The following is a 27,108-nucleotide window of genomic DNA, read 5'->3' as shown; positions in this document are numbered from 1 at the left end:
TTGGAACCAACCCAAATGTCCAACAACGATAGACTGGATTAAGAAAATGTGGCACATATACACCATGGAATACTATGCAGCCATAAAAAATGATGAGTTCATGTCCTTTGTAGGGACATGGATGAAACTGGAAAACATCATTCTCGGTAAACTATCGCAAGGACAAAAAACCAAACACCGCATGATCTCACTCATAGGTGGGAATTGAACAATGAGCACTCATGGACACAGGAAGGGGAACATCACACTCCGGGGACTGTTGTGGGGTGGGGGGAGGGGGGAGGGACAGCATTAGGAGATATACCTAATGCTAAATGACGAGTTAATGGGTGCAGGAAATGAATGGCACATGGATACATATGTAACAAACCTGCACATTGTGCACGTGTACCCTAAAACCTAAAGTATAATAATTAAAAAACAAAAAACAAAAAACAAAAAAACCCAGCATAGCCATAACAAAAATTAACACAGACATTACAAGGAAGGAAAATCACACACTAATTTCTCTCAGGAACACAGATGCAAAAATATCAATGAATTAGCAAATTAAATCTAGTACTATATATAAAGAATACCATATATAAAAAGGGAATTTACTCCAGGCATATAACGGCAGTTCAGGAGAAAATTCATGTGATCATCCAAATAGTACAGGAAAAGCATAACACGTTCAATATTCAGTTATGATATAACCTATTGAAGAATTTATAAAGAATACCCATAAAAAACCTATAGCAAGCATCACAGTCAATGGTAAAATATTGAAAACTCACTCTCTGAGGTTGAAAACAAGACAGAGATGACCATTATCACCACTTGTATTCAGCATTGTACTGGAAGGCCTAGCTAGTACAGTAAGGCAAGAAAAAACAAAAAGAAAAAGGACTGGAAAGGAAGAAATGCTATTACTCACAGATGATATAAGTATACACCAAGAAAACCCAAAAGACTCTATAGATTTTTAGAATAAGTGAATTTATCTAAGTTTCTGAATATAAGGTTAATATACAAAAAATCAATTGTGTTTCTATAAACCAGCCACAAATTTTTTAAAATGCATCTTACAACGGCATTAAAAAATAAGACTAGAAATAAATCTAACAAAAGATGTATAAGACCTCTACAATGAAAACAAGAAAACATTTTCAAGAGAAAATAAAGATGGTGTAAATAAAGCAGAGGATATACCATGTTCATGAGTTGGGAAGACTCATAAAGATGTCAGTTCTCCCTCAATTAATCACTCCCTTGGTATTAAGCATATGTATTGCCTAATCTGTCATTGTGTGGGGTGGAGGCAGGAAAACTGTAAGGTCCTGGCACAAAAACCAGCCCAAAACTGAGATTGGACCAAGACCATGGAGAACACCCCAATCCTCAATCATGAGCCTAATACTAAGGAAGGAGAAAAGTGTGAGGAGGGAAGGGCCTTCCATTTCTCAACAAGATGGAGTGACAGAAAGTGAATTTACCTTCTTGCCTCATGGAAGAGGGCCTGGTGTGGTGGCTCATGCCTGTAATCCTAGCACTTTTGGAGGGCAAGGCGGGTGGACCACTTGAACTCAGGAGTTCGAGACTAACTTGTGCAACATGGTGAAACTCTATCTCCATTAAAAATACAAAAACTAGGCCGGGCGCAGTGGCTCACACCTGTAATCCTAGCACTTTGGGAGGCCAAGGCTGGCGGATCACGAGGTCAGGAGTTCAAGACCAACCTGACCAACATGGTGAAACCCTGTCTCTACTAAACATACAAAAATTAGCCAGGTGTGGTGGCGGGCACCTGTAGTACCAGCTACTCAGGAGGATGAGGCAGGGGAATCACTTGAACCCAGGAGGCGGAGGTTGCAGTGAGCAAGATCGCACCACTGCACTCCAGCCTGGGTGACAGAGTGACACTCCGTCTCAAAAAAAAAAAAAAAAATACAAAAACTAGTCCAGTGCAGTGGCACGCACCTGTAGTGCCAGCTACTCAGGAGGCGGAGGCAGGAGAATCACTTGAGCCCAGGAGGCAAGGCTGCAGTGAGCCGAGATCATGCCACTGCACTCCAGCCTGGGCAACAGGAGTCGGGGGAAAAATACGGAAGAAAATATGAAACAAAGGCAGGTCACAGTGGCTCACACTTGTTATCCCAGCACTCTGGGAGGCCAAGGCAGGAGGACTGCTTGAGCCCAGGAGTTTAAGACCACCCTGGCCAACACAGTGAGACCTCGTCTCTGCAAAAAAAAATTTAAAAATTAGCCGGGCATGGTGGCACATACCTGTAGTCCCAGCTACTCAGGAGGCTGAGGTGGGAAGATCACTTGAACCTGGGAGGTTGAGGCTGCAGTGAGCCGTGACTGTGCCACTGCACTGCAGCCTAGGCAACAGAGTGAGGCTCTGTCTCAAAAGAAAAAGAAAAAAGAAAGAAAGTACATGAAACACAGTTTTGATTACACTGGGCACAGACAACGAAGAACAATGAAGTTGCCTCAACTTCCTTCCTCAAGACTTTCCAGGCTGCAGGGTAAGGAAGAGAAAGGCAAGTGAAACCTGGTAGACTGTCTGAGTTAAGGAGGCAGAGCTAAGAGTACAGGTAGACCAAAGTGTTAGAGGACAGGGTAATGTGGAGACCTGTACTGAGAATGAACCCTGGAGATCTGCAAAGGATCCCTCTCTAGTAGTCAAAGGAAAATTGATCAGCACACTGTGTGTGTGAGGAAACTACCAGAAGCCAGGAAAAGAAGCACCAGAAAGATTAGAGGTAGCAGTGTCCAGAACTTACACAGGGCCAGAAATAGTGCCGCTTCTCACCAATTGCATTGAGGATGGGGTCAACTACACGTAAGAGTTCTTCCTAAGTAATGGGGACTTACTAGCCCTACAGTGAACACAGATCCAGTACTATCTATTAAATCTTAAACATTTTTTTTTTTGAGATGGAATTTCGCTCTTGTCAACCAGGCTGGAGCACAATGGCGCGATCTCCAGTCACTGCAACCTCCGCCTCCCGGGTTCAAGTGATTCTCCAGCCTCGGCCTCTCAAGTAGCTGGGATTATAGGTGCCCGCCACCATGCCCAGCTAATTTTTGTATTTTTAGTAGAGACAGGGTTTCACCATATTGGCCAGGCTGGTCTCGAACTCCTGACCTAAGGTGATCTGTAAAATCAAAATCTGGAACCATTTTCAAATAAATGTAACTGCATCCCAGAGCAGAGCTCAGAAACATTTATAGGAATGCAAAACTATCCCAAGTAATGCACAGGTTTGAAATGTGCTTGCATACTGGAGCTTGCCCTTCTTTCTACTTTTAAAATCTAGCAGCCATGTGAAGAAGCCAAAGCTAGCTTGGACGTAGGCCGGCCAACAGCCAGCACTACCCAACAAATGTGTGAGTGAAGCCATCTTAAATAACAGTCCCAACCAAATGACATGAGTAATCTCAGGGAAGATCAGAAAAAGAACTGACCAACCCGGGCGTGGTGGCTCACACCTGTAATCCCAGCACTTTGGGAGGCCGAGGCAGGTGGATCACGAGGTCAGGAGATCAAGACCATCCTGGCTAACATGGTGAAACTCTGTCTCTACTAAAAATACAAAAAATCCACGGGCATGGTGGCGGGCGCCTGTAATCCCAGCTACTTGGGAGGCTGAAGTAGGAAAATCGTTTGAACCCAGGAGGCAGAGGTTGCAGTGAGCTGAGATGGCGCCACTGCACTCGATCCTGGGTGACAGAGCGAGACTCCATCTCAAAAAAAAAAAAAAAAAAAGAACTGCCCAGATGCCCAAATTACTGACCCACAGAATTGTGAGCAAATAAAATAGTTGTCATGTTAGCTACTAAATTTTGGGGCTATAAAATAAAGGCTAACTAATACATATGTTAAAGAGGGGAGTTGAAAATCATTCATAAATCTACTATAAAGAATACTAAAAAGGGTCCATCACTACATAATTTTCAAAACAGATCTTATTAACTGAGTCCCTACCAAGACATTCTGAGAGACACTAAATGCCAAGAACTAGCAACCAGCTTTTAGTTCAAAATGACACAGGTTTGTATGAGCATTAGAACTCAATGCAGCATCCCTTCCTGGTCCCTAGGCTGCAGGAGAATTAGCCTACTGAAGAAGGTAATGAAAACAATGATCTACCAAAAATCATTGTTGTCCACTTATAGGTCCTGGATATCAATACTTTTAAATTATCCATATAATTTTAGTGATGTCAATTATCTTCGTCCTTTTTTGGATATCTGCCTGCTCTAGCTACATGGGCTTTCTTGATGTTTCTTGAACATGTCAAACTCATTCTTACCTAAGAGGCTTTGTGCTTCTATTCCCTTTGCTGCCCAGCTGCACACATTGGTTTCCTTCTTACTTCATCCAGGTCTCTGCTCAATCAAAAAAAAAACCACTACCCATCACCCATCACAAGCACTCTCTATCCCATATCTGCTTTACTATTCTCCACATTTACTACTACTTGTTTACTGCCTATTTTTTCCTACTGGAATACATAAACTCCATGCAGGAGGGTGTCTTCTTATTCACCACTAAATCCACAGTCCCTATTTCAGTGACTAGACAAAGCAGGTGTACAGGGAAGCAAGAAAAGATCCCTATTCACCTAAGTGATATTGGGGTCATGGCAGAGTAATAACCTGAGAAAATCCTCTCCTCCATAAAAGCAACAAGACACTGGTAAAAATTGTCAGAATGAACTTTTTCAGAACTTTGGAAATTAGGCAAAAGGTTAAAGCAATCTGGGAAGTGATTATTCAAGAAAAGTAGCTGAATCTCTAAGTAGCTGAAACTACAGGTATGTAACCACTGTGCCGGCCTTCAAGGAGTTTTAACTTGCCCTATTCCCATTCCACCTCCCTAGCTCCACAGTAGCCTTGAAAACAAATAGCCCACAATCACACTAAGATCCAGCAGACTCGCAGCCACTAAAGGTGACAACAGAATGGTCTGCAATGCCTTCAAAGCCTCATTCCTGAAAAACTATTTGACCTGTCTGATAGTTCCTGGAAGACCCTGATATGGTTCGGCTATGTCCCCACCCAAATCTCACCTTGAATTGTAACTCCCATGATTCCCAAGTGCCGTGGGAGGTGATTAAATTATGGGGGTGGATCATTCCTGTGCTGTTCTCGTGAATGAGTCTCATGAGATCTGATGGTTTTAAAAACGGTAGTTTCCCTGCACAAACTCTCCCTTTGCCTGCTGCCATCCATGTAAGATGTGACTTGCTCCACCTTGCTTTCTGCCATGATTGTGAGGCTTCCCCAGCCATGTGGAACTGTAAATCCATTAAACTTATTTTTCTTCCCAGTCTCAGATATGTCTTTATCAGCAGTGTGAAAATGGACTAATACAGACCCCATTTGCAAGGATGTCTTTAATTTGACTTGAAGATCAACCAGTGCAAACATTCTTTTTCCTAGGGGTATTTGTCCAAAACAGGAGCAGTTATTTAATATCCTGGCTGCCTGATGCGGTGGATACGGTTAGGGCAAACAGGCCAGCCAAAAAGCCTAAAAAGAAAAGCTGGGAGCCAGCCGCAGTGACTCCTGCCTGCAATCCCAGCACTTCGGGAGGCCAAGGCAGGTGGATCACTTGAGATCTGGAGTTCGAGACCAGCCTGGCCAACATGGTGAAATCCCACCTCTACTAAAAATACAAAAATTAGCTGGGCATGGTGGCACACACCTATAGTCCCAGCTATTCAGGAGGCTGAGGCAAGAGAATTGCTTGAACTCGGAAGCGGGAGGTTGTGGTGAGCCGAGATCACACCACTGCCTTCCAGCCTGGGCAACAGAGTGAGACCCTACCTCAAAAACAAACAAACAAAAAACCCAGAAAAGAAAAGCTGGGGAATGAGATGTCCATAAAGGACTCTGAAAAGCTCCAACAACTTCCTGGGAATCCAGAAGGTCATATTCATGCAAAGGGATGTGTACCCAGAGCTATATGCATGCTCAGGAATAATCTGAGAAGTCCTTAAAATCTCATTAGGGGCTAATCTGAGGCTCTGCACACAACTCATTACTGGAGAATTAATGGCATCTTTTGCAATTCTACTGGGAGAGGATTCTTGCAAGCTTGAGCTTGGTTTCTTCCAGACTTCATTCCATATGCCTTTTGCTTTGCTGATTTTGCCTTGTATCATCTCATTGTAATAAACTATAACTGTGAATAAAATGACTTGAGTTCTGAGAGCCAATCTTGGTAATCATGAAATGTGGGAATGGTCTTGAGGGACCCTCTTCAAAGCTCCTAAGCCCTTTTGACATAAACCTAGTAAATGAAGATAACCTCCTAGCTTCCTGCTAGGATAAGAAGTTCCAGACTTACCTTGTACAAATCCTGCCTTAGGCCTAGAACCAGACATTTCTCCAAGGAACCCCTTTCAGTAGGTAATAATATTTTAAAGACTACATTCTGGGCGCTAAAGCTTGGGCGTATCTTAAATACAATTTACTGCCATTTAGTGACATACGGGTGGAGGGAGGAAAGGATCCATTCCTTATATTTCAAGTAAAAAAAAATTTTCCCCCATAAAAAGTAGTATCCAACTCCGAAGAACCTAAAAACATGTTGGAAATATAACCTGTTTAGGTATGTAGGCACAAAATTAAAGTCAAAAAATAAATTCCAAGAAAATCTGTCGAATTTTTTTATTTTAATTTTCAGAGATGAGTTCTTGCTGTGTTGCCCAGCCTGGTCTTAAACTCCGGGCATCAAGCAGTCCTCCTCACTTGGCCTCCCAAAGTGCTGGGATTACAGGCATGAGCCACTGTACCTGGCCTATGTTGAATTTTAGAATAAACCTTTCAAATACTGAATAAATAAATGTTTAAAGTGGTTGGTATTCAAGAGTTGAGTCAAGAAATGCAGTGTCTGGATTTCCTGGCATTTTTAACCTCTAAAAGTATTCCTTACTTAGTTAACTGACACAGTTCATAGTTAAGTTCTTCCTAAAGGCAAAAATATTTGAAATATTGGCATCTTTTTTTCTTTTGTGTTTTTTCCCCAATTTTTTTTATTGTGGTAAAACACACAACAAAAAATTTACCATCTTAACCATCTTTAATGTACCTTTCAGTAGTATTAAATACATTCATAATGTTGTCCAACCATCACCATACTCTTTTCATCTTGTAAAACTAAAACTTGCTGTGAGCCAAGATCGCACCATTGCACTACAGCCTGGGCAACAAGAGCGAAATTCCATCTCAAAAAAAAAAAAAAAACAAAACAAAAAACAAAACAAACAAACAAAAAACACTAAAACTCTAGGCTAGGCATAGGGGCTCACACCTGTAATCCCAGCACTTTGGGAGGCTGAGGAAGGCAAATCATTTGAGCCCAGGAGTTTGAGACCAGCCTGGGCAACATGGCAAAATCCTGTCTCAATAAAAAAATACAAAAATTAACCGGCCATGGTAGTGAGCACCTATAGTTCCAGCTACTCCAGGGACTGAGGTGACAGGATCACTTGAGCCCAGAGTTTGAGGTTACAGTGAGCTATAATCATGCCACTGCACCACAGCATGGGTGACAGAGTGAAACCCTGTCTCTAAAAATAAAAACATAAAAATAAAAATGAAGGACAAGTTATCATAGCTCAGCCTGCCACCACCACTTAGAAAGAAGCACAGTGCTGAGAGCAGTGGCTTATGCCTGTAATCCTAGCTATTCGGGTGATGTGGGAGGATCACTTGAGGCCAGTAGTTCAAGACCAGCTTGGGCAACATAGAAAGACCCTATCTCTAAAATAAAAACAGCTGGGCACAGTGGCTCACGCCTGTAATCCCAGCACTTTGGGAGGCCAAGACGGGTGGATCACAAGATCAGGAGATCGAGATCATCTTGGCTAACACGGTGAAACCCTGTCTCTACTAAAAATACAAAAAATTAGCCGGACGTGGTGGCAGGCGCCTGTAGTCTGTAGTCCCAGCTACTCGGGAGACTGAGGCAGGAGAACGCGTGAACCTGGGAGGTGGAGCTTGCAGTGAGCTGAGATGGCGCCACTGAACTCCAACCTTGGCGAGAGTGCGAGACTCTGTCTCAAAAAATAAATATATAAAATAAAATAAAATGAAGCACCGTGCACAGTGGAACTCTTTAAATTCTAGAAATAACACAAACCATATTTAGTGTGATGCTCTGTCCATTTCCCGAATAATTCATTAATAGCTGCCAGTTTTAAATGGGGCCCAGGACATGAGAAGGCAAGAGGTCAAGGTGGCAGTACAAGATGCTCTGCCGGCCGGATGCAGTGGCTTACGCCTGTAATCCCAGCACTTTGGGAGGCCGAGGCAGGCGGATCACCTGAGGTTGGGAGTTCGAGACCAGCCTGACCAACATGAAGAAACCCCATCTCTACTAAAAATACAAAATTAGCCGGGTGTGGTGGTGCACGCTTATAATCCCAGCTACTCCGGAGGCTGAGGCAGGAGAATTGCTTGAACCCGGGAGGCGGAGGTTGCAGTGAGCAGAGATTGTGCCATTGCACTCCAGCCTGGGTAACAAGAGTGAAACTCCATCTCAAAAAAAAAAAAAAAAAAAGATGCTCTGCCATTTGGGCCCCAAGATCCAGCAAATTCAGTGGTAATCAAAGTGTCTGTGGTAGATGATAAAGTAGCTGTATAAAGCTACCAGTAGGCCCTGATAGAAGAATCACAACACAGACCACCAGGCACATAAGTCCATCTAAAGCAGGATTTCTTAACCTTGGCACTATTGGCATTTTGGTCACCCTTGGCATTGTGAAAGGCTGTCTTTTACATGGTAGGATGTTTAGCAGCATCCCTGACCTCTTCCTACTAGATGCCAATAGCAATGCCCTGAATTGTGACCAACAAAATGTCTCTAAACATTGTCAAGTGTCCCCCGGATAAGAACTACTGCTTCTGAAGAGAGCTATGCCCTCTCTGCAGATGATTGCTCTTCTTTTGAGAAATAGCTCCTTGCTTGGCTTTTGAGGCCCAGCAGAGACTGACCATGTGACCTGACATACTCTCAAGAAGTGAGTGTTCTGATCCACCAAGCCATAAAGCTATATGTGCTGGCAGCATTCCATCATTAAATGGAAGTGACAGTGTGTCAGATATGAACCTTCAAGGGAACATGGGAGGACTATATTTGTCTATCTTCTTTAAGTCAAATGTGACCTTATGACTTTCTTTGACCAAAGAGCAGAAATCATTTCTGTAGAAACATTTATGTGCCAGTATGCAATTCTCCAGCCTGTTCTTCTCGTCACTATGATAACAGAAGCAGAGATAAATATAGATATGCAATGCTGACCCATCAAATGAAGAACAGCTGCCTGGAATCACCCAACTTGCAGCAGATTTTACATGAGAAGAAATAAATCTCTCTTTTTCAAATTTTAAGCCTTTATTTGAAGGTTGGTTGTTACCACTACATAACCAAGTGATCTTGACTACAATGGTTGTAATGGGGTTAGAGCAGGCTACAAAAGCACAAGTAAGCTAAAAGAACAAATGGCTGAGACACCCATGGCACTTACTTCTACTAATCAACTCTTCCTTAATCTATGGCCTTGCAGAGTTCCCTAAGATCAAAGGAAAGAAGGAAAAAAAAAAAAAACTTAGGCCTGGTTTACATATGGTTGCATACAATATGCTGGCATTGACCTTACAGAGAAGTAGCCCTACAGGACAGGAGAAAGGGAACTCCCAGTAGGCAGAACTTCAAACAGTATCTCGTTGTTCACTATACCTAAAGAGACCAAAGATACGGATCTATTGGTTTGGCTAAATGGCCTTTGTAACCAGTATTTGCTCAACAGGCACATGAACAAAATGGTCTTGTCAGCAAGAATAGAAATTATACCCTGGCTCAACACAGACTTCCCCTCACCAATGTTGATCTACAGTTTCACAATATGCCAGGCTGTCTCACACCTCACACATTTTCTTATGCTACACTCCTCTCTGGAATGCCTTTCAACTACCCTCTATCCTAACTACCCTCCCCTTCTTCCAACACTCAGACCAACAGTTGCCTCCACTATGAATCTTTTCCATAGCATTCCACCCTGCATCAATTCAAAGTCCTCTCCTTCCTCTTCACACAGAAGTTCTCAACATAGGGTCCACAGACCCCCAGGGATCTATAATAAAACTCATAAACTTTGATAAGAAGAAAATTGTATCACTCTTTTTACCAATCTCTAACTAACATTTATAATGTCACTAGATTGTGAGTATAGGCAAAACAATAAAACAAACAACCATAATATTTTTGTGATTTGGTCACCAATAGAAATCACAGGTATTAGGCCAGGCGCGGTGGCTCATGCCTGTAATCCTAGCACTTTGGGAAGCCAAGGCGGGTGGATCGCTTGAGGTCAGGAGACCAGCCTGGCCAACATGGTGAAACCCTGCCTCTACTAAAAATACAAAATTAGCCAGGCGTCAGGGCACATGCCTGTAGTCCCAGCTACCTAGGAAGGTGAAGCATGAGAATCACTTGAACCTGGGAGGTGGAGGTTGCAGTAATCCAAGATTGCACCATTGCACTCCAGCGTGGGAAACAGGGCCAGACTCCATCTCAAGAAAAAAAAAGAAATCACAAATTTTCATATCAAATTACATTTGTTTCTTATCACTATGTCATGACACTTTTCTCTGGTCAGAGAGCTTCCATTCTACCCTGGATAAAAATGTTTCCAATCTCATCTGCCCAGATATTTAGCTAAACATTTTTCTGGGTGTTTCCATATGAGATTAACATTTAAATCTATAGACTGAGTAAAGCAGATTGCCTTTCCTAATGTGGGTGTATGTCATTTAATCAGTGGAAAACCTGAATAGACAAAAAGGCTAAGCCTCCCCCAAGTAGAGAGTCAGTTCCTTCTGCCTAAGGACATTGGCTTTCTCCAGCCTTCAAACTCAAACTGAAATATTAGCTCTTCAGAGTCTCAAGCCTGAGTGACTGCTACTATGTTATCTCTGGTTCTCAGGCCTTTGGACTGTGTCTGACTAGAACTATACCATCAGGTCTCCTGAGTCTCCAGCTTGCCAATTACCCTGCAGATCTTGGGACTTGTCAGTCTCCTAAATTGTGTAAGCTAATTCCTATAATAAACCTTATAATAAATCACACACAACCTTATTGGTTCCGTTTCTCTGGAAAACCCTGATGAATATAGTTCCTGACTTGTTCAGAATGACCTAAGGATATATGCAGAATCCATCTCTTATACCTCTCAGAACAGGAATCCAAGTTATAGATGGGAATGCCTGGCCGTGGTATCAGGCATTCCATTACCATGTCTTCTTCAGTAGAACAGGGGCATATAAGTGAGACTGGTGGTTAGGCAGATACCCAACCAGAGAGCAAATGTAAATCTCTCTTCTTAATGACAGAGAGTGACTCTTTCAGGACCTCCTTATCTTGACTTTTGGGAAGGAAAAAACCCTTTCCTTTCCCCTCACGGAGCAGGGAATAGTTTCTTTCCATTAATACTCCCCTTCCAAAGAAGTCCTCTCCCCTTCTCCCTCTTAAGCCTCATAAATTGATGGGGTGGGCAGAATCATAGTCACAACAGCCGACAGTACTCAATATCTTTTGTTCTCAAAAACCTGTGTGCAGGTTGAAGAGCCCTCTTATTGGCTGGGTGCAGTGGCTCATGCCTGTAATCCTAGCACTTTGGGAGGCCAAGGCGGGTGGATCACCTGAGGTCAAAAGTTCAAGACCAGCCTGGCCAACATGGTGAAACCCCATCTCTACTAAAAATACAAAAATTAGCCAGCGTAGTGGCACATGCCTGTAACCCCAGCTACTTGGGAGGCTGAGGCGGAGAATCACTTCAACCCGGGAGGCAGAGGTTGCAGTGAGCCGAGATTGCGCCATTGCACTCCAACCTAGGCAACAACAGCAAAACTCCATCTAAAAAAAAAAGGGGGGGGGGGGGATCGTCTTATTAAACCACAACTTTTCTGGGGCAGGGAGTATGTCTCACTTGTGTTTGCATTTCCGGTTCTTAACAGGACCTAGTACATAGTTAGCACTTAATTCATGTCTATTGAATGAAGAGCTTAACAGCACTACTAGACAGTCAGCAGCAGATACAGTATAGAAGATAAGGAGCAAGTATGTCAAAGATTACTAGTTTCCATCCAATACAGATCCTCACTCCACTCCCACTGATCTAGTTTGTATGCCCAGCTAAAAGCCATTTCTGAACCTTACCTGTAGTTAAGTATAGCCAAATGACTACGTTTCAGTCAACAAGATCAGAGGAAGTATTGCGCAGGAAATTCTAGAGAGGTTTTTTTTAAAAGATGAGAGATACAGCCCTTTTGTCTGTGCCTTTCTTCCTCCTTTCTTCTGCCTAGAACATAAATGCTATGGCTGGAGATCCAGCAACCATTAGGTAATCTTGAAAGTAGAAGACACATGCTAAAGATGGCAAAACAAAAAGAAGCAGCCTGTGCCCTTGACAACTCCATAGAGCTGCCATATAGGCCCTAGATCTCCTATGTCTGAATTTTTTTTTTACCAAATTAACTATTTTAAGCAATGGTTATTTCTTATCTCTGTTTCCGGCAGCCAAACACAATTCCTAACTGATAAAGCAAAAAAGAGACTCCAGCAACAAATTTGTATTCTAAAACACCAACAGCCATCTCAGCTATGCCTCAACTTAATGTTCATAAAGTATAAGATATTTCTACTGAAATGGGGGGGTAGAGTAGAATGCAAGACTGAAAAAAGAGATTCTACTCTTTGAGGGTACAACATATACTTCAGATGGATGGATGTTTAGAGTACTTTAGTACACTAACAAATTTCATACTACAGTACTGTAATTTTTTGCCAACAGTTGGTAGTTATGTTCTAAAAAGGCAATGTGGCTTACAAAACTGTAACTGGAAAGGCCAAATTACATGAAAATAATGGGTTAAGAAAATAGTTTATCAAAAAAAAAAGAAACATTTTAATGGAAGATGTTCAACTAGCTGTTTAAAACTTGTTCAAATAAAAAAAAAAAAAAGTTGGCTGGGCACAATGACTCCGGCCTGTAATCCCAGCACTTTGGGAGGCCAAGGTGGGTGGATCACCTGAGGTCAGGAGTTCGAAACCAGTCTAACACAGTGAAACCCCATCTCTACTAAATACAAAAAATTAGCCAAGCATGGTGGCACATGCCTTTAATCCCAGCTACTTGAGAGGCTAAGGCTGAAGAATCACTTGAACCCGGGAGGTGGAGGTTGCAGTGAGCAGAGACTGCAGCATTGCACTCCAGCCTGGGCAACAAGAGCAAAACTCCATCTGAAAAAATAAAGTAAAATAAAATAGTTGACTCTTCTACAGATTAACCTCCTTCAAGTTTTAAAAAAACACTGCTGTAGCACAACAATAAGAATCAGTTAAGGCTGATTTTCCTGCATATTATACAGACTTTTCTATTTATACTTCATAAATACTTTGAACCAGTTCTTCCTGGCTGCCACTTGAAGTCTTTCATACTTGTAGTTTTTGTTTTTTTTTTTAATTTTTATTGAATAAGAAAAATTTTAAATTTTTAAATTTAAAATTTAATTCAGAAAAATCTTTTCACAAATTCTTTTACCGATTGTCATTTTTTAGACTGTTTTTCTTTTCTTCTTAAAGAAAATGGAAAATAAACTGATCCTCTGTGGCCTACCCAACAGACTTGCATAAAACAGTACATATTCTGGCCAGGTGCAGTGGCTTACACCTGTAATTCACAGCACTTTGGGAGGCCAAGGCAGGCAGATCACTTGAGCCCAGAAGTTTGAGACCAGCCTGAGCAACATAGCAAGACTTCGTCTCTATAAAAAGGACAAAATCAACTGGGCATGGTGGTGCATGCCTGTGGTCCCAGATACTTGGGAGGCTGAGGAGGGAGGATCGCTTGAGCCTGGGAGGTCGAGGCTGCAGTGAACCATGATCACACAACTGCACTCCAGTCTGAGCAACAAAGCAAGAACCTGTCTCAAAAAATAATAAAATAAAGTAAAAGCACATATTGTAATATTATGGAATACAAATACAAAGGTGTACTATCTTTAATAAAAGATCAACTGGCAAAACTGGTGGGAGGAAATTACTATATTATAATAGAAATCTGGCCAGACATGGTGGCTCCAGCCTGTAATCCTGGCACTTTGGGAGGCTGAGAAGGGTGGATCACTTGAGGTCAGGAATTCAAGACCAGCCTGGCCAACATATCCTGTCTCTATTAAAAATACAAAAATGAGGCCAGGCGTGGTGGCTCACGCCTGTAATCCCAGCACTTTGGGAGGCCAAGGCACGCAGATCACGAGGTCAGGAGATTGAGACCATCCTGGCTAACATGGTGAAACCCTGTCTTTAATAAAAATACAAAAAATTAGCCAGGCGTGGTGGTGGTGGGCGCCTGTAGTCTCAGCTACTCAGGAGGCTGAGGCAAGAGAATGGCATGAACCTGGGAGGCAGAGCTTGTAGTGAGCCGAGATCGCACCACTGTACTCCAGCCTGGGCGACAGAGCAAGACTCCGTCTCACCAAAAAAAAAAAAAAATTAGCCAGGCGTAGTAGTAAGCGCCTGTAATCCCAGCTACTCAAGAGGCAGAGATGGGAGAATCATTTGAGTTCAGGAGGTAGAGGCTGCAGTGAGCTGTAATCGCACCACTGCACTCCAGCCTGGGCAAGAGTGAGACCCTGTCTGGCCGGGCGCGGTGGCTCACGCTTGTAATCCCAGCACTTTGGGAGGCCGAGGCGGGCGGATCACGAGGTCAGGAGATCGAGACCACGGTGAAACCTCGTCTCTACTAAAAATACAAAAAGGACCTGTAGTCCAGTACTCAGAGGCTGAGGAAGGAGAATGGGTGAACCAGAGAGAGTTGGACCGGCACGGCCGTGATCCCCACTGCACTCGCCTGGCGACAGGCGAGACTCTTTCAAAAAAAAAAAAAAAAAAAAAAAGAGTGAGACCCTGTCTCCAAAAATAATAATTATTATTAAATATATTAATTAGATTTATATATATAATATATATAAACATATATATAGGCAATTTGAATGGTCCTATTGAGAGAGGCACTATGAGGGTGGAGGCCAGAATACTACAAATGCTGTTCAGCTAACATTTATTATGCACCAAGTACTATAATAAAAATCTTCTGTGTATCTGCTCATTTAATCCGAATAATTCTTCTTAAAAACTTTTAATTTTGAAATTATAGACTCACGGGAAGTTGCAAAAAAAAATTGCCAACAGGTCTCATGTACCCTTTGCCCATTTTCCCTCAATGAGAACACCCTGAATAACTACAGTAAAATGTCGAGACCAGGAAATTGACATTGCTACAGTCTACAAAGTTTATTCAGATCTAACCAGTTTTACAAGCACTCGTGTATATGTGTGTGTATAGCTCTATGCAATTTTATCACGTATGTAGACTCATGTAATTACCACCACAATCAAGATACAGAACTGTTCTGTCACCAAGACACTCTTGTAGTCCCACCCACTCCCCTCTCCTTGATACCTAAACCATGGCAACCACGAATCTGTTCTCCATCTCTTTATTTTTAGTATTTCAAGAATGTTATATAAATGGAATCATGGAATATGCAATTTTGAGATTTTTTTCACTTGAGACCCATTCAAGTTGTTACATTTATTAACAGTCCATTCCTTTTTATTGCTGCATAGCAGTCCATGATATAGATGCACTATAGTCTATTTAACCTGTTGAAGAACATTTAGGTTTCCAGTTTTTGGCTATTAGGAATAAAGACGCTATGAGAATTCACACAGGTTTTTATATGAATGTAAGTTTCAGTTTCTCTGGAACAAATGCCCAAGACTGCAATTGTTGGCTTGTATAACTCTATTTCTAAAGATAAGGACACTGAGATGTAAATAGTGGAGCTGGGATTCTAATCTAGATAGTTGCCTCTAGGCCCTAACTCTTCATAATATTTCTAGCAGCTACAGAAATTGAGAGAAGTAAATGGAATCAAAGAAAGAGTAAGAAGGTAAAGTCAACAGAACCTAGCATTGCTCAGATGAAGGGTAAGTGTTAAAGATAGATAACATCAGGGTTCCAGCTCCAGCAGGTTAAAAAGATGACAAAAGGGAAAACATGAATTCACTTTTAAACATATTATAGTTGAAGGGCATGTAGCTCATCTTCATCTAGCAGGCAATTACATGTATAGAATAGGAACTAAAGTTCAAGGGAAAGCTCTGGATTAGAGACACAGATTGAGAACCATCATATTTGGATGCTAATTAAATAAAAAAAGATCACAGAGTAACAAAGTATAAAATGAGAGAAGATTCAGAACCTTAAGGAACAGAAACACTTAAGTCTTAAGTTTTATATTCATTTCCCCTAGTATTTTCCATAAACAGCAGATACTGTAAAATACTGCAAATTCAAATTAACTTTAGATTTTATAAAAGCCCTTCATGTTTTCTTTTTCTTTCTTTCTTTTTTTTTTTTTTTTTTTTTTGGAGACAGAGTCACACTTTATCACCCAGGCTGGAGTGCAGTGGCACAATCTTGGCTCACTGCAACCTCCACTTCCTAGGTTCAGGCGATTTTCCTGCCTCAGCCACTTGAGTAGCTGGCACTACAGGTGTGCACCACCATGCCCAGCTAACTTTTGTATTTTTAGCAGAGACAGGGTTTCACCATGTTGGCCAGGCTGGTCTCGAAATCCTGACCTCAAGTGATCTGCTCACCTCGGCCTCCCAAGATGCTGGGATTACAGGCGTGAGCCACTGTGCCCAGCCATTATGTTTTCTATTTGAGCCTTACAGTCACCCTATAATGTAGAAAGGACAGTAGTACACTCTCTCCCATCCCCACACCCTTTTTCATTTAAAAAGTATAAACTAATAAAAAAAGAACGAATACACAGATTAAAAAGCCCCAATACAAAAGAATATGGAAAAAGTATAACTTTCAGTCCCTGCTCAGTATCTAACTTGCCTCTCTCATCCATTTTATATATATATATGGAAAGGAATTTATGGAGGTTAATTGGCAAGTCTTAGTAGCTAACAAAAGTCTATATTAAGAATCAAGAGGCCGGGTGCGGTGGCTCACGCTTGTAATCCCAGCACTTTGGGAGGCCAAGGCGGGCGGATCACGAGGTCAGGAGATGGAGACCACGGTGAAACCCCGTCTCTACTAAAAATACAAAAAATTAGCCAGGCGTGGTGGCGGGCACCTGTAGTCCCAGCTACTCGGAGAGGCTGAGGCAGCAGAATGGCGTGAACCCAGGAGGCAGAGCTTGCAGTGAGCCGAGATCGCGCCACTGCACTCCAGCCTGGGCGACAGAGCGAGACTCCGTCTCAAAAAAAAAGAATCAAGGAGACTGTTTTCACAAGATAGTGCCAAAGGTGAAGAAGGAAGCTCCTATCCATCTTAAAGCAGAAGCCAAAGCAAAGGCTTTGAAGGCCAAGAAAGCAGCGCTGAAAGGCTAAAAGTAGTCATAAAATATGGTAAGTGGCATCAACACATACACAAAAAAAGAAGATCCACAAGTCACCCACGTTCCGGTAGCCCAAGGCACTGCAGCCCCAGAGGCAGCCCAAATATCCTTTTAAGATAGCAGGATACAAGGAGAAAGAAGCTTGACCATTATGCCATCATCAAGTTCCTGCTGACCACTGAGTCTACCATGAAGAAGATAGAAGACAACAACATACTTGTGTTCATTGTGGATGTTAAAGCCAACAAGTACCAGGTCAAATAGGCCATAAAGAAGCTCCGTAACATTGATGAGCCAAGATCAAGACCCTGATCAGACTTGATGAAGAGAAGAAGGCTTATGTTTGACTGGCTCCTGATTATGATGCTTTGGAGGTTGTCAACAAAATTGGGATTATCTAAACTGAGTTCGGCTGGCTAATTCTAAGTATATATATTAATATCTTCTCACCAGAAAAAAAAAAGAATCAAGCACTATCAACAGTTAAGTATTCATAATGACAAAGGTGATGGATAAATTTGATTCTAACACTGTTTGAAGTTTCATGTGTTAAAATAGGACAAAATAGATATTCTGTAACCCATGCTTTGCCATTCAATAAATTGATGCCACTTACCATATTTTATGACCACTTTTTTGGCAGTTATATTTCAAACCTAGAAAGTACTATAATTCTATAAACAAGCAAAGTCACACCTCTTAATATATTACATAATTGAGTTTTTACGCTTTTCTCTAAAATTAAAATCTACTCATACTTTTTCTCAGATTTGTCTCCATGGCAGCCAGATACACAAACAGAAAGTCTAGAATTCACAAAGATGAACCATAAGTTTCTAAACTGGACCCAAGTCAAGGTAAACATATTTGCAATGCCAACTTTTAGTATATATTATTCAGTGAATGTTTATGCAAAGATTAATGCATATATTCATTATATAGCATTATCAGAAAAGGACCTTGAATTACTCCAACTTTTATTTTCCAATTTTAGTTTAATTCTAGAACTAGATAGCTTTCAGGGACAGTAAGAGAATAGGATATAAATGTCTATACAAATTAGCACAGGTCTGAATCATGAAAGAAATTAGTTTGATTTATGGAAAGCAGCTAAGTGCCAAGTAAGGACTAATCCAAACCAAAACATTCAGCACAATTTTCATTTCTGGCAACTCTAGCTCCTGGCTAGAAAAACTATCCTAGGCCGGGCGCGGTGGCTCACGCTTGTAATCCCAGCACTTTGGGAGGCCGAGGCGGGCGGATCACGAGGTCAGGAGATCCAGAACATGGTGAAACCCCGTCTCTACTAAAAATACAAAAAATTAGCCGGGCGTGGTGGCGGGCGCCTGTAGTCCCAGCTACTCGGGAGGCTGAGGCAGGAGAATGGCGTGAACCCGGGAGGCAGAGCTTGCAGTGAGCCGAGATTGCACCACTGCACTCCAGCCTGGGCAACAGAGCGAAACTCCGTCTCAAAAAAAAAAAAAAGAAAAACTATCCTAGCTATGACACGCTGGGTGCAATGGCTCACGCCTGTAATCCCAGCACTTTGGGAGGCCGAGGCGGGTGGATCACCTGAGGTCCGGAGTTTGAGACCAGCCTGACCAACTTGGAGAAACCCCGTCTCTACTAAAAAAATACAAAATTAGCTGAGCGTGGTGGCACATGCCTGTAATCCCAGCTACTCCGGAGGCTGGGGCAGGAAAATGGCTTGAACGCGGGAGGTGAGGTTGCTGTGAGCCCAGATCGTGCCATTGCACTCCAGCCAGGGTAACAAGAGTGAAACTCCGTCTCAAAAAAAGAAAAAAAAAGCTATCCTAGCTATGACATGAAATGGTGACAATTTATTGAGCTATAAAAATATTAGTAAATTAGTAGATTTGGCAGCCCTTTCTCTAAAGCTAGAACTACTGTTACTGCTTCATACCACAAGTGCTAGAGCCTTGAATTAGACCAAGGCACTTCCACTCTGAAGTGGAAGCCAGTGAACCAAATAATCAAGGGAATTTGTTTCCAAAATACATCTACCCCCTTCACACTCCTCCCATCCATGAGATTCTGAAGGGAAGTGGAGATGATATAAGTGATATGTATATGCCTTTTTAAAAACTCCTAAATTGTTTTGAGGTATCTATTTCCAACTCCATGAAGAATTCTTAAATTAGGTCCAAACTTTTTCAAAACACTGTTATCTATCACAGGCTTAAGGAGCAGAGCTACAAAGTGACAAGGGCTCAACAGAAGGCTAGGAAGGTAAGGAGCTGTACTCGGAACAGATGTAAGCTGCTTTCAGAGCTTTCTGTGCTGGCTCCCTCCAGAATCCACTACATTTTAGTCAGTGATAAGTGTTCAGTTCAACATCCCAATAAAAGCACATAGTCTACTAGCCAGATAAAAACGTAAAAAGAAGCAATTCCAGAAATCAAAAAAAATAATAATAAGCCACAGACGATGACAGACAAAAAAATCTTCTGTTCTGGCTTTAAAAGAACAATAATTCGGAACAAGGATCTCTAAGGGGGAAAAAAAAAGAACAATACAAAGTACTGTTGTGATAACTAGTTTCAAAACTTCTCCCCATATTTTATGTTTTTCACTATGTAGCATTGGTTTTTCTACAAGACTCAGTCAAGCTGAAAATTTCAATCATTCTAGAACTTAATAAACTACCACAAGATGCCAAAACTGTGTATTGCAAATAATCAAACTTAAATCTGAATCACATGTCAAGACAATTTAAGGGCTGGGCTAAAAAACACACTTTCAAGGTCTATTTTACGGCAAACAAACTCCTTTACAATCACTGTTTCAAATTCCTTATAAACAGCTCCAATACTGAAATGTTTCATAAGAGAGAACTTCTATAACGTATAAATAATCATCTAACCACACTATATGCTAATTTGGACTAGTGTTTCTTTAACTACTTGGTAATTTCCTACTCAATGCTCAACTTACTGCATTCTACAATGACACCTACTGGCCATTCAAAATCAGCCATTAGTTATCTAAGACAGCTCTAGTAGGCTGGTTACATAAGAAGAAACACACACACACACACACACACACACACACACACACACACGCATAAAAGCAAAGATTTAACTGGTACTCAAAACACTACAGAATTCCACCTAAAATAGAACCAGAAATTTTCTTTGTGACTGAGATTGCATTATTCTTGGAAAAGGAGAAAAGACAAAGAACAAAACACCAAACATCAATAAAAATTTTTATCTAAAGCATTGACAAATGTCTCAGTACTGAGAACATCTGGGAACAAACAACTTTAATGATGCACCTCTTTCTCAATTAAAATTTTGAGAAAAAACGAAATTTTGATTTAGGTTCATATATAGGAATATAAATTATCATTAATAGAAAAAAATCACATCTTATAGTTTTTCTGACATGCAGTACTGAAATAAATTTAGGAAAATTGTAGAGTTGCTGATACTACATTAGACCTTATCTCCTAAGCTAAAGGCAATATTTCAAACACTTTACATTTTAGAAATTTATAACACTTCTTTTAAAATCATTTTCCAGTGCTTCTCTGAAAATAGTTTTTCAATGAGCTATAAAATCAACTTTTTATGTCGTTTGCCCTTCCATAACACATACTGAATAGAATTCCTATTTTAATTCTACATTTTATTGTGGAAACAATGAATTATAAAACTTTTTTAAAATAAGATAATTTAGTTAATTGTATCTATAAATATATTTTGCCTCTGTCCGAGAGGTTCAGAGTCCACTTTTTAAACCTAATAAATAATTCATAAGTAGCTTCTCAGACTTGCTTACAGAACAGACTCCTTAAAAGTTGACTTTTTTTCGGCTGGGCGCGGTGGCTCACGCCTGTAATCCCAGCACTTTGGGAGGCCGAGGCGGGCGGATCACCTGAGGTCCGGAGTTCGAGACCAGCCTGACCAACGTGGAGAAACCCCGTCTCTACTAAAAATACAAAATTAGCCCGGCGTGGTGGCGTATGCCTGTAATCCCAGCTACTCCGGGGGCTGAGGCAGGAGAATGGCTTGAACCCGGGAGGCGGAGGTTGCTGTGAGCCGAGATGGCGCCATTGCACTCCAGCCTGGGCAACAAGAGCGAGAAACTCCGTCTCTAAAGGAGGGCGAGGCGGGTTGATCACTTCAGGCTAGGAGTTCGAGACCAGTCTGGCCAACATGGCGAAACATGAAAAATACAACAGACAAACTAACCAACCAACTCAGTGACAACAAAACAGGTCTACCCTGGAGTCATACTCTAATTTTTTCTATTTTCCTCCCTTTCTGATCCTTTATCCCACTTTCTTTTTCTTCCTCTTCCTTCTCCCTCTTCTTTGTCAAATAGAGGATTGAGTTATTATCACTGATCCATATAAAGTCCCTCTCTCATTTATTTTAACTCCCACCCCCCATTTCTATTCCCCGACTTCCCATGTGCAACCTTCCTAATATGTTTGATACGCATCTTTTTGTTTGTATGTATTATTAGAAAATGTTTATTGTTTTTGTGTGCAAAAAAATTAATTAAAAAAAAAAAGTTGACTTTTTTCCCCAAATTCAGACCACCACCTTATTTGCACAGTGCCTAACTTCCACAATATCCTGGGGGGAGGAAGGGATCTACCAACTAATTTTCTAGTCATTTTCCAACTTAAACTTAGCTCCCACTGTAAATTTTTAAAGGATCCCCACTTTCCTGAAGATTTTTTTAAAATGTTGTCAGCCTTGACCCTCAAATAAATTCACGAACTACAAAACATGAACCTGGCCACATTCATCGCAAACTAGTATCTGTCAAGTCCAGTGCATATTTGGGATAAGCTCTTCGTGACTACTCTATCCTCCATGCTACCACCCTTCGCCTACAGAACCTGCCAATGTAAATGGCACTCAAGCCAACGAAAAAAGTGTTCTAACACATTAATAGGTTGCAGGAGGGATCTCTCCCAGGAGGGACAACCTAGTTGTTTGGGTAAATAACAGCCAAAGATTACATAATGTACAGCAATAATGAGTTTTCAGGATCTGATCGCCAGTAAATATTTTTCTTCTCCGCTCCCCCTCACCACCCCCAGGAAATGGCCCTAAGAAGCAATCACTGGGATTTCTCTTAACTGTCTTCAATGCCGTGTCCTTTTCTCGCCTGGGGCTTCGTGCAAGGAATCCCTTCAGACCTCACTACACCGCCTTGCTCCCGCCTCTCCTCCCTCTCTGCTGGCGCCACCGCAGACCCCACGCCCTAGGTGGGCCCCCACGTCACCCCACAGGGCTCAGCTTCCACCCGCCTCGGCTGCTGCCTTCTCCTCCTCACGACCCTCCCAAGATGCTACCTGGTTTACGAGAGGTTCCGGGACCACCAACACACCGGCTACCGCCTTTCCAGACCACCCTCGCCAGCTCCCCTCTGTAGTTTCCGCGGCCGAAGGAGAAGAAAAACCCTCTTCATCTAGCACTTTGCGTCCCCCAAAGACAGCACCGCCGCCTACCTGTCACCCTGCTGTCTCCGGCTTCCTACCGCCACCGCCTCCCGCAGCAGCCTGCCATCCGCAGCGCAACAACCAACCCTCTCATTGGGTGAGAACACGCGCTCAACAACAGCCTCCCTTATTGGCTGCAGTATGTCCGCGGCCCTGCCCTCTGTGCGGTGTCTAAGGATTCCGTCCCCAAGCAAGGAAAACTGTTCTCTTCCCCGCCCTTCTCTCTTCTACATTATCTGTTACCTCAGTCAGATTGAGGATGCACATATATGGGGAAAATAATCGACTTCCAGCCTCTCTCATGTAATCTCTACCTGATTCAGGAATCTCTAACCCAGTACCGGAACGTTAAGCGGCTTCTCCGCTTTCCTGCCGTGAGAAACTCGAGGTGACAACCTCCGTTTCCGGTTGGCTCCGGTTGCAGAGTTGAGTGTCCTGAGAGGTCAGATTGCTGTCAGGTAAATTAGGGAGTTGGTGGGAGGCCCGTTGATTAGGATTAAGACCTAGACTCTATTCTGGGGAGTGCAGAAAAGGAGAGACTAAATGGAGAAGGATGGAAGGCTGGGAGGGAGATCAAAGAACTAGCAGGCGAGAATTAATGAAGTCCTAGTTTAGGGTTGGGGTAGGGAGGGGTGGTTGGAGGATTCAGTGAGCATTACTGTAGTTGTTAAATCCAGGTGCTTTTTCCCGCTTCTGCCACACGCAAAATTGTCTTTGTTTGCCTTTGGATCGCAAAGGCAGAAGAACAGCATCACTAAAAGTAGTAACAGTTCATTTGTTTTTTATTTCCTAATATTCATATAATCACAGTTTTTTAATATGAGGAAGTTAAGATATATACTTGATAGGCTTCGGTAAACTAAAATTGCGTGTAGTGGAAGTAGCATTATCTTCTTATTTCTTTCTTAGGGAAAGGATACCAGCACATTTTCTTACAGCCAGCTTCCTTTAGTGGAGGTTGATCTTCATCACACTTTTAGATTCACTTCAGACACAGATAGCTTTAAATTTTTTTTTTTTTTTTTGAGACAGAGTCTCGCCTGTCGCCCAGGCTGAAGTGCAGTGGCGCGATCTCGCCTCACTGCAGGCTCCGTCCCCCGGGGTTCACGCCATTCTCCTGCCTCAGCCTCCCGCGTAGCTGGGACTACAGGCGCCCGCCACCACGCCCGGCTAATTTTTTGTATTTTTAGTAGAGACGGGGTTTCACCGTGTTAGTCAGGATGGTCTCGATCTCCTGACCTCGTGATCCACCCGCCTCGGCCTCCCAAAGTGCTGGGATTACAGGCGTGAGCCACCGCGCCTGGCCTAAAATTTTTGGTTACATGTTTTTTCTTTATTTAACTGATTTCCTTACTGTTATTATTTGAGCTGCTCTGAAACGGAAATAACCACCATTTTTCAGTCCTCAGCACAATTTAAGTCCGTTTTTCTATTTTTATTTTTTATTGTCAAGTATACATACAGAAGGGTGTATAAAACGTGCATTTAAAAAAATTATAACTAACAGAAGCAGACACTCCTGTAACCACCTCTTAGATTAGAAAATAAAACATTGCCAATAACTTAGAACATGCAATCTTAACAGGGGTGATTTTACATTTCAAGGGGTTGAAAATTGGTGGGGCTGGGGTCGGAATCTTAGTTACTACAATGATTTGTGTCCCTCCAAAGGGCCACAGTATATAAACAGATACACAGTATATATGTAGTGTTAAATTTTCATGGGGGGGGGGGGCATGATTAGGAATAAAATGTCCAGAAAGGTTCCTTACAGGGACAATAGTTAAAAATTGGTCGAAAGACACTGCCTTAGAATCTCCCTGTATGTTTCTGTGATTCCATCTCCTCCACCAGGAGGTAACCATTATCCTGACTTGTGCTAAGCACTCACTTGTTTTACTTTAATTTTTCCATCTATGATGAATTCCTAAAAAATGAATTGTTAGGCGTTTCAATCTATATAAATGGGTTCAGAGTGCATGTGTATTTTTTCTGACTCACCCCTTGCTCATTATATTTGTGGAGCTTCAATCATACTTTTGCATGTAGTTTTTTGTTGTATAATATTCTACAGTGTGACTATACCATAATCCCTTCTATTGTTATTGGACATTTGGGTTGTTTACAGTTGGGAGATAGAATAAACAATGTGGCTATAAAGATTCCTTTAAAAACATATTTCTTAGGCTGGGCACAGTGGCTCACGCCTGTAAGCCCAACACTTTGGGTGGCCAAGGCAGGCGGATAATGAGGTCTGGAGATCGAGACCATTCTGACCAACATGGTGAAACCCAGTCTCTACTAAAAGTACAAAAAATTAGCCGGGTGTGGTGGTGCACGCCTGTAATCCCAGCTACTCAGGAGGCTAAGGCAGGAGAATCACTAGAACCTGGGAGGCGGAAGTTGCAGTGAGCCCACAGCACTCCAGCCTGGCGACAGAGTGAGACTCCATCTCAAAAAAAAAAAAAATTTCTTTTTTTTTTTGTTTTTTTTTGTTTTTTTTAGAGACAAGAGTCTTGATGTCTCTAAGAAAATATTTTAAATATATTTTTTATATTCCATAAATATAAACCTTTGATCTGTGATTATGTTTATAAGATTTACAGTTGATAAAGTAGATTCATATATCCAAATTGTTCCAAAGACACTTTATTTTATTTATACATTTTTTGAGACAGAGTCTCACTCTGTTGCCCAGGCTGGAGTGCAGTGGCATGATATCGGCTCAGTGCAGCCTTCACCTCCCAGCTTCAAGTGATTCTCCTGTCTCACCCTCCCTAATAGCTACAGGCATGCACTACCATGCCCAGCTAATTTTTTTACTTTTAGTTGAGACGGGGTTTTGCCATGTTGGTTAGGCTTTTTTTGAACTCCTGACCTCAGGTGTTCCACCTGCCTCAGCCTCCCAAAGTGTTGGGATTACAGGCGTGAGCCACCGCGCCTGGCCTCCAAAGACACTTCAATATTTTCTAATAACGATTTGATCATCTGTTTTGAGATTAAGTTAATTAAAATTAAATTAAAATTCCCAGTTCCCAACTGCACCAGCCACATTTCAAGTGCTAGTGGCTACCATATTGGACAGTGTCTATCTAGAATATAGGTACTAGGAGTAGAATTGATGGCCATAAGGTATTCATATGTTCAGCTTTTCTTTTCTTTTTTTTTTTTTTTTTTTGAGATAGAGTCTCACTCTGTCACCCAGGCTGAAGTGCGATGGCACAAAGTGCGATGGCACAGTCTCGGCTCACTGCAACCTCCACCTCCTGGGTTCAAGTGATTCTCCTGCCTCAGCCTCCTGAGTAGCTGGGACTACAGGTGTGTGCCACCACACCTGGCTAATTTTTGTATTTTTAGTAGAGACAGGGTTTCCCCATGTTGGCCAGGCTGATCTCAACTCCTGGCCTCAAGTGATCCGCCTGCCTCGGCCTCCCAAAGTGCTGGAATTACAGGCGTGTGCCACTGCACCCGGCCATGTTCAGCCTTTCTAGGTCATGCCAGTTTTTCAGAATGGTTGTGCTTAGTTACATTCTCACCACCTAAGTATGAAAGTAGAAGGCACATCACAATGTAATTTCCTCAGCTCTCACGATCTTGCAAGGTAGGTTTTATCCTCATGTTATATGAAGAAACTGAAGTTCAGGGAAATTAAGTGATTTGCCTTGGATTTTACTTTTACTAGTGCAAAGTAGGAGAATTTCAAGCTCTTTACATGATCACGATATCATCGTTTGATTTATGGCTATTTGGAAATAGAAATAAGTTTAAAAAGAAAAATGGGCCTGGTGCCATGGCTCACGCCTGTAGTCCCAATATTTTAGGAAGCCAAGGAGGGAGGAATGCTTGAGGCCAGGAGTTCAACAGCAGCCTGGGCAACATAGGAAGATCCTGTCTGTAAAAAAAAGAAAAAGAAAAAGGAAAATGAAAGGTTTCCTGGGGAAAGTGTTTTCAACTTTCTGCTCTTTTTGAAAAGTCATTTAAATGTTATATTTAGCCAGGCGCGGTGGCTCATGCCTGTAAGCCCAGCACTTTGGGAGGCCCAGGTGGGCGGAACACAAGGTCAGGAGATCGAGACCATCCTGGCTAACATAGTGAAACCCCATCTCTACTAAAAAATACAAAAAATTAGCCAGGCGTGGTGG

The 27,108-nt window shown here is 42.0% G+C and overlaps 2 protein-coding genes across 5 annotated transcripts in view; one reads left to right on the top strand and one right to left on the bottom strand.

Annotated features, from left to right (window-relative positions):
• HYCC2 (hyccin PI4KA lipid kinase complex subunit 2) overlaps nt 1-23,039 on the bottom strand; it is a 102,859-nt gene extending 79,820 nt beyond the window's left edge. For 3 of the 4 annotated variants that reach the window (XM_058439774.1, XM_032754999.2, XM_032755001.2), the window contains exon 1: nt 22,976-23,039. The gene's annotated coding sequence lies outside the window, so the exon portion shown is untranslated. Of the gene's footprint in view, nt 1-22,819 lie in introns of all 4 variants that reach the window. The other variant, XM_032755000.2, reaches the window with a different exon arrangement.
• Nucleotides 23,040-23,235: 196 nt separating this feature from the next.
• The window catches only part of NDUFB3 (NADH:ubiquinone oxidoreductase subunit B3), a 17,610-nt gene continuing 13,737 nt past the window's right edge, over nt 23,236-27,108 (top strand). The window contains exon 1 of the mRNA XM_058426772.1: nt 23,236-23,354. Within this exon, the coding sequence (XP_058282755.1) occupies nt 23,236-23,354 (119 nt within the window). The remainder of the gene's footprint in view (nt 23,355-27,108) is intronic.

This window comes from Hylobates moloch, unplaced genomic scaffold (assembly GCF_009828535.3).
Source record: "Hylobates moloch isolate HMO894 unplaced genomic scaffold, HMol_V3 SCAFFOLD_1, whole genome shotgun sequence".
Taxonomy (NCBI): Eukaryota; Metazoa; Chordata; class Mammalia; order Primates; family Hylobatidae; genus Hylobates; species Hylobates moloch.
Note: the sequence above shows the minus strand (reverse complement) of the source record. Positions and strands in the feature narration are given on the sequence as shown.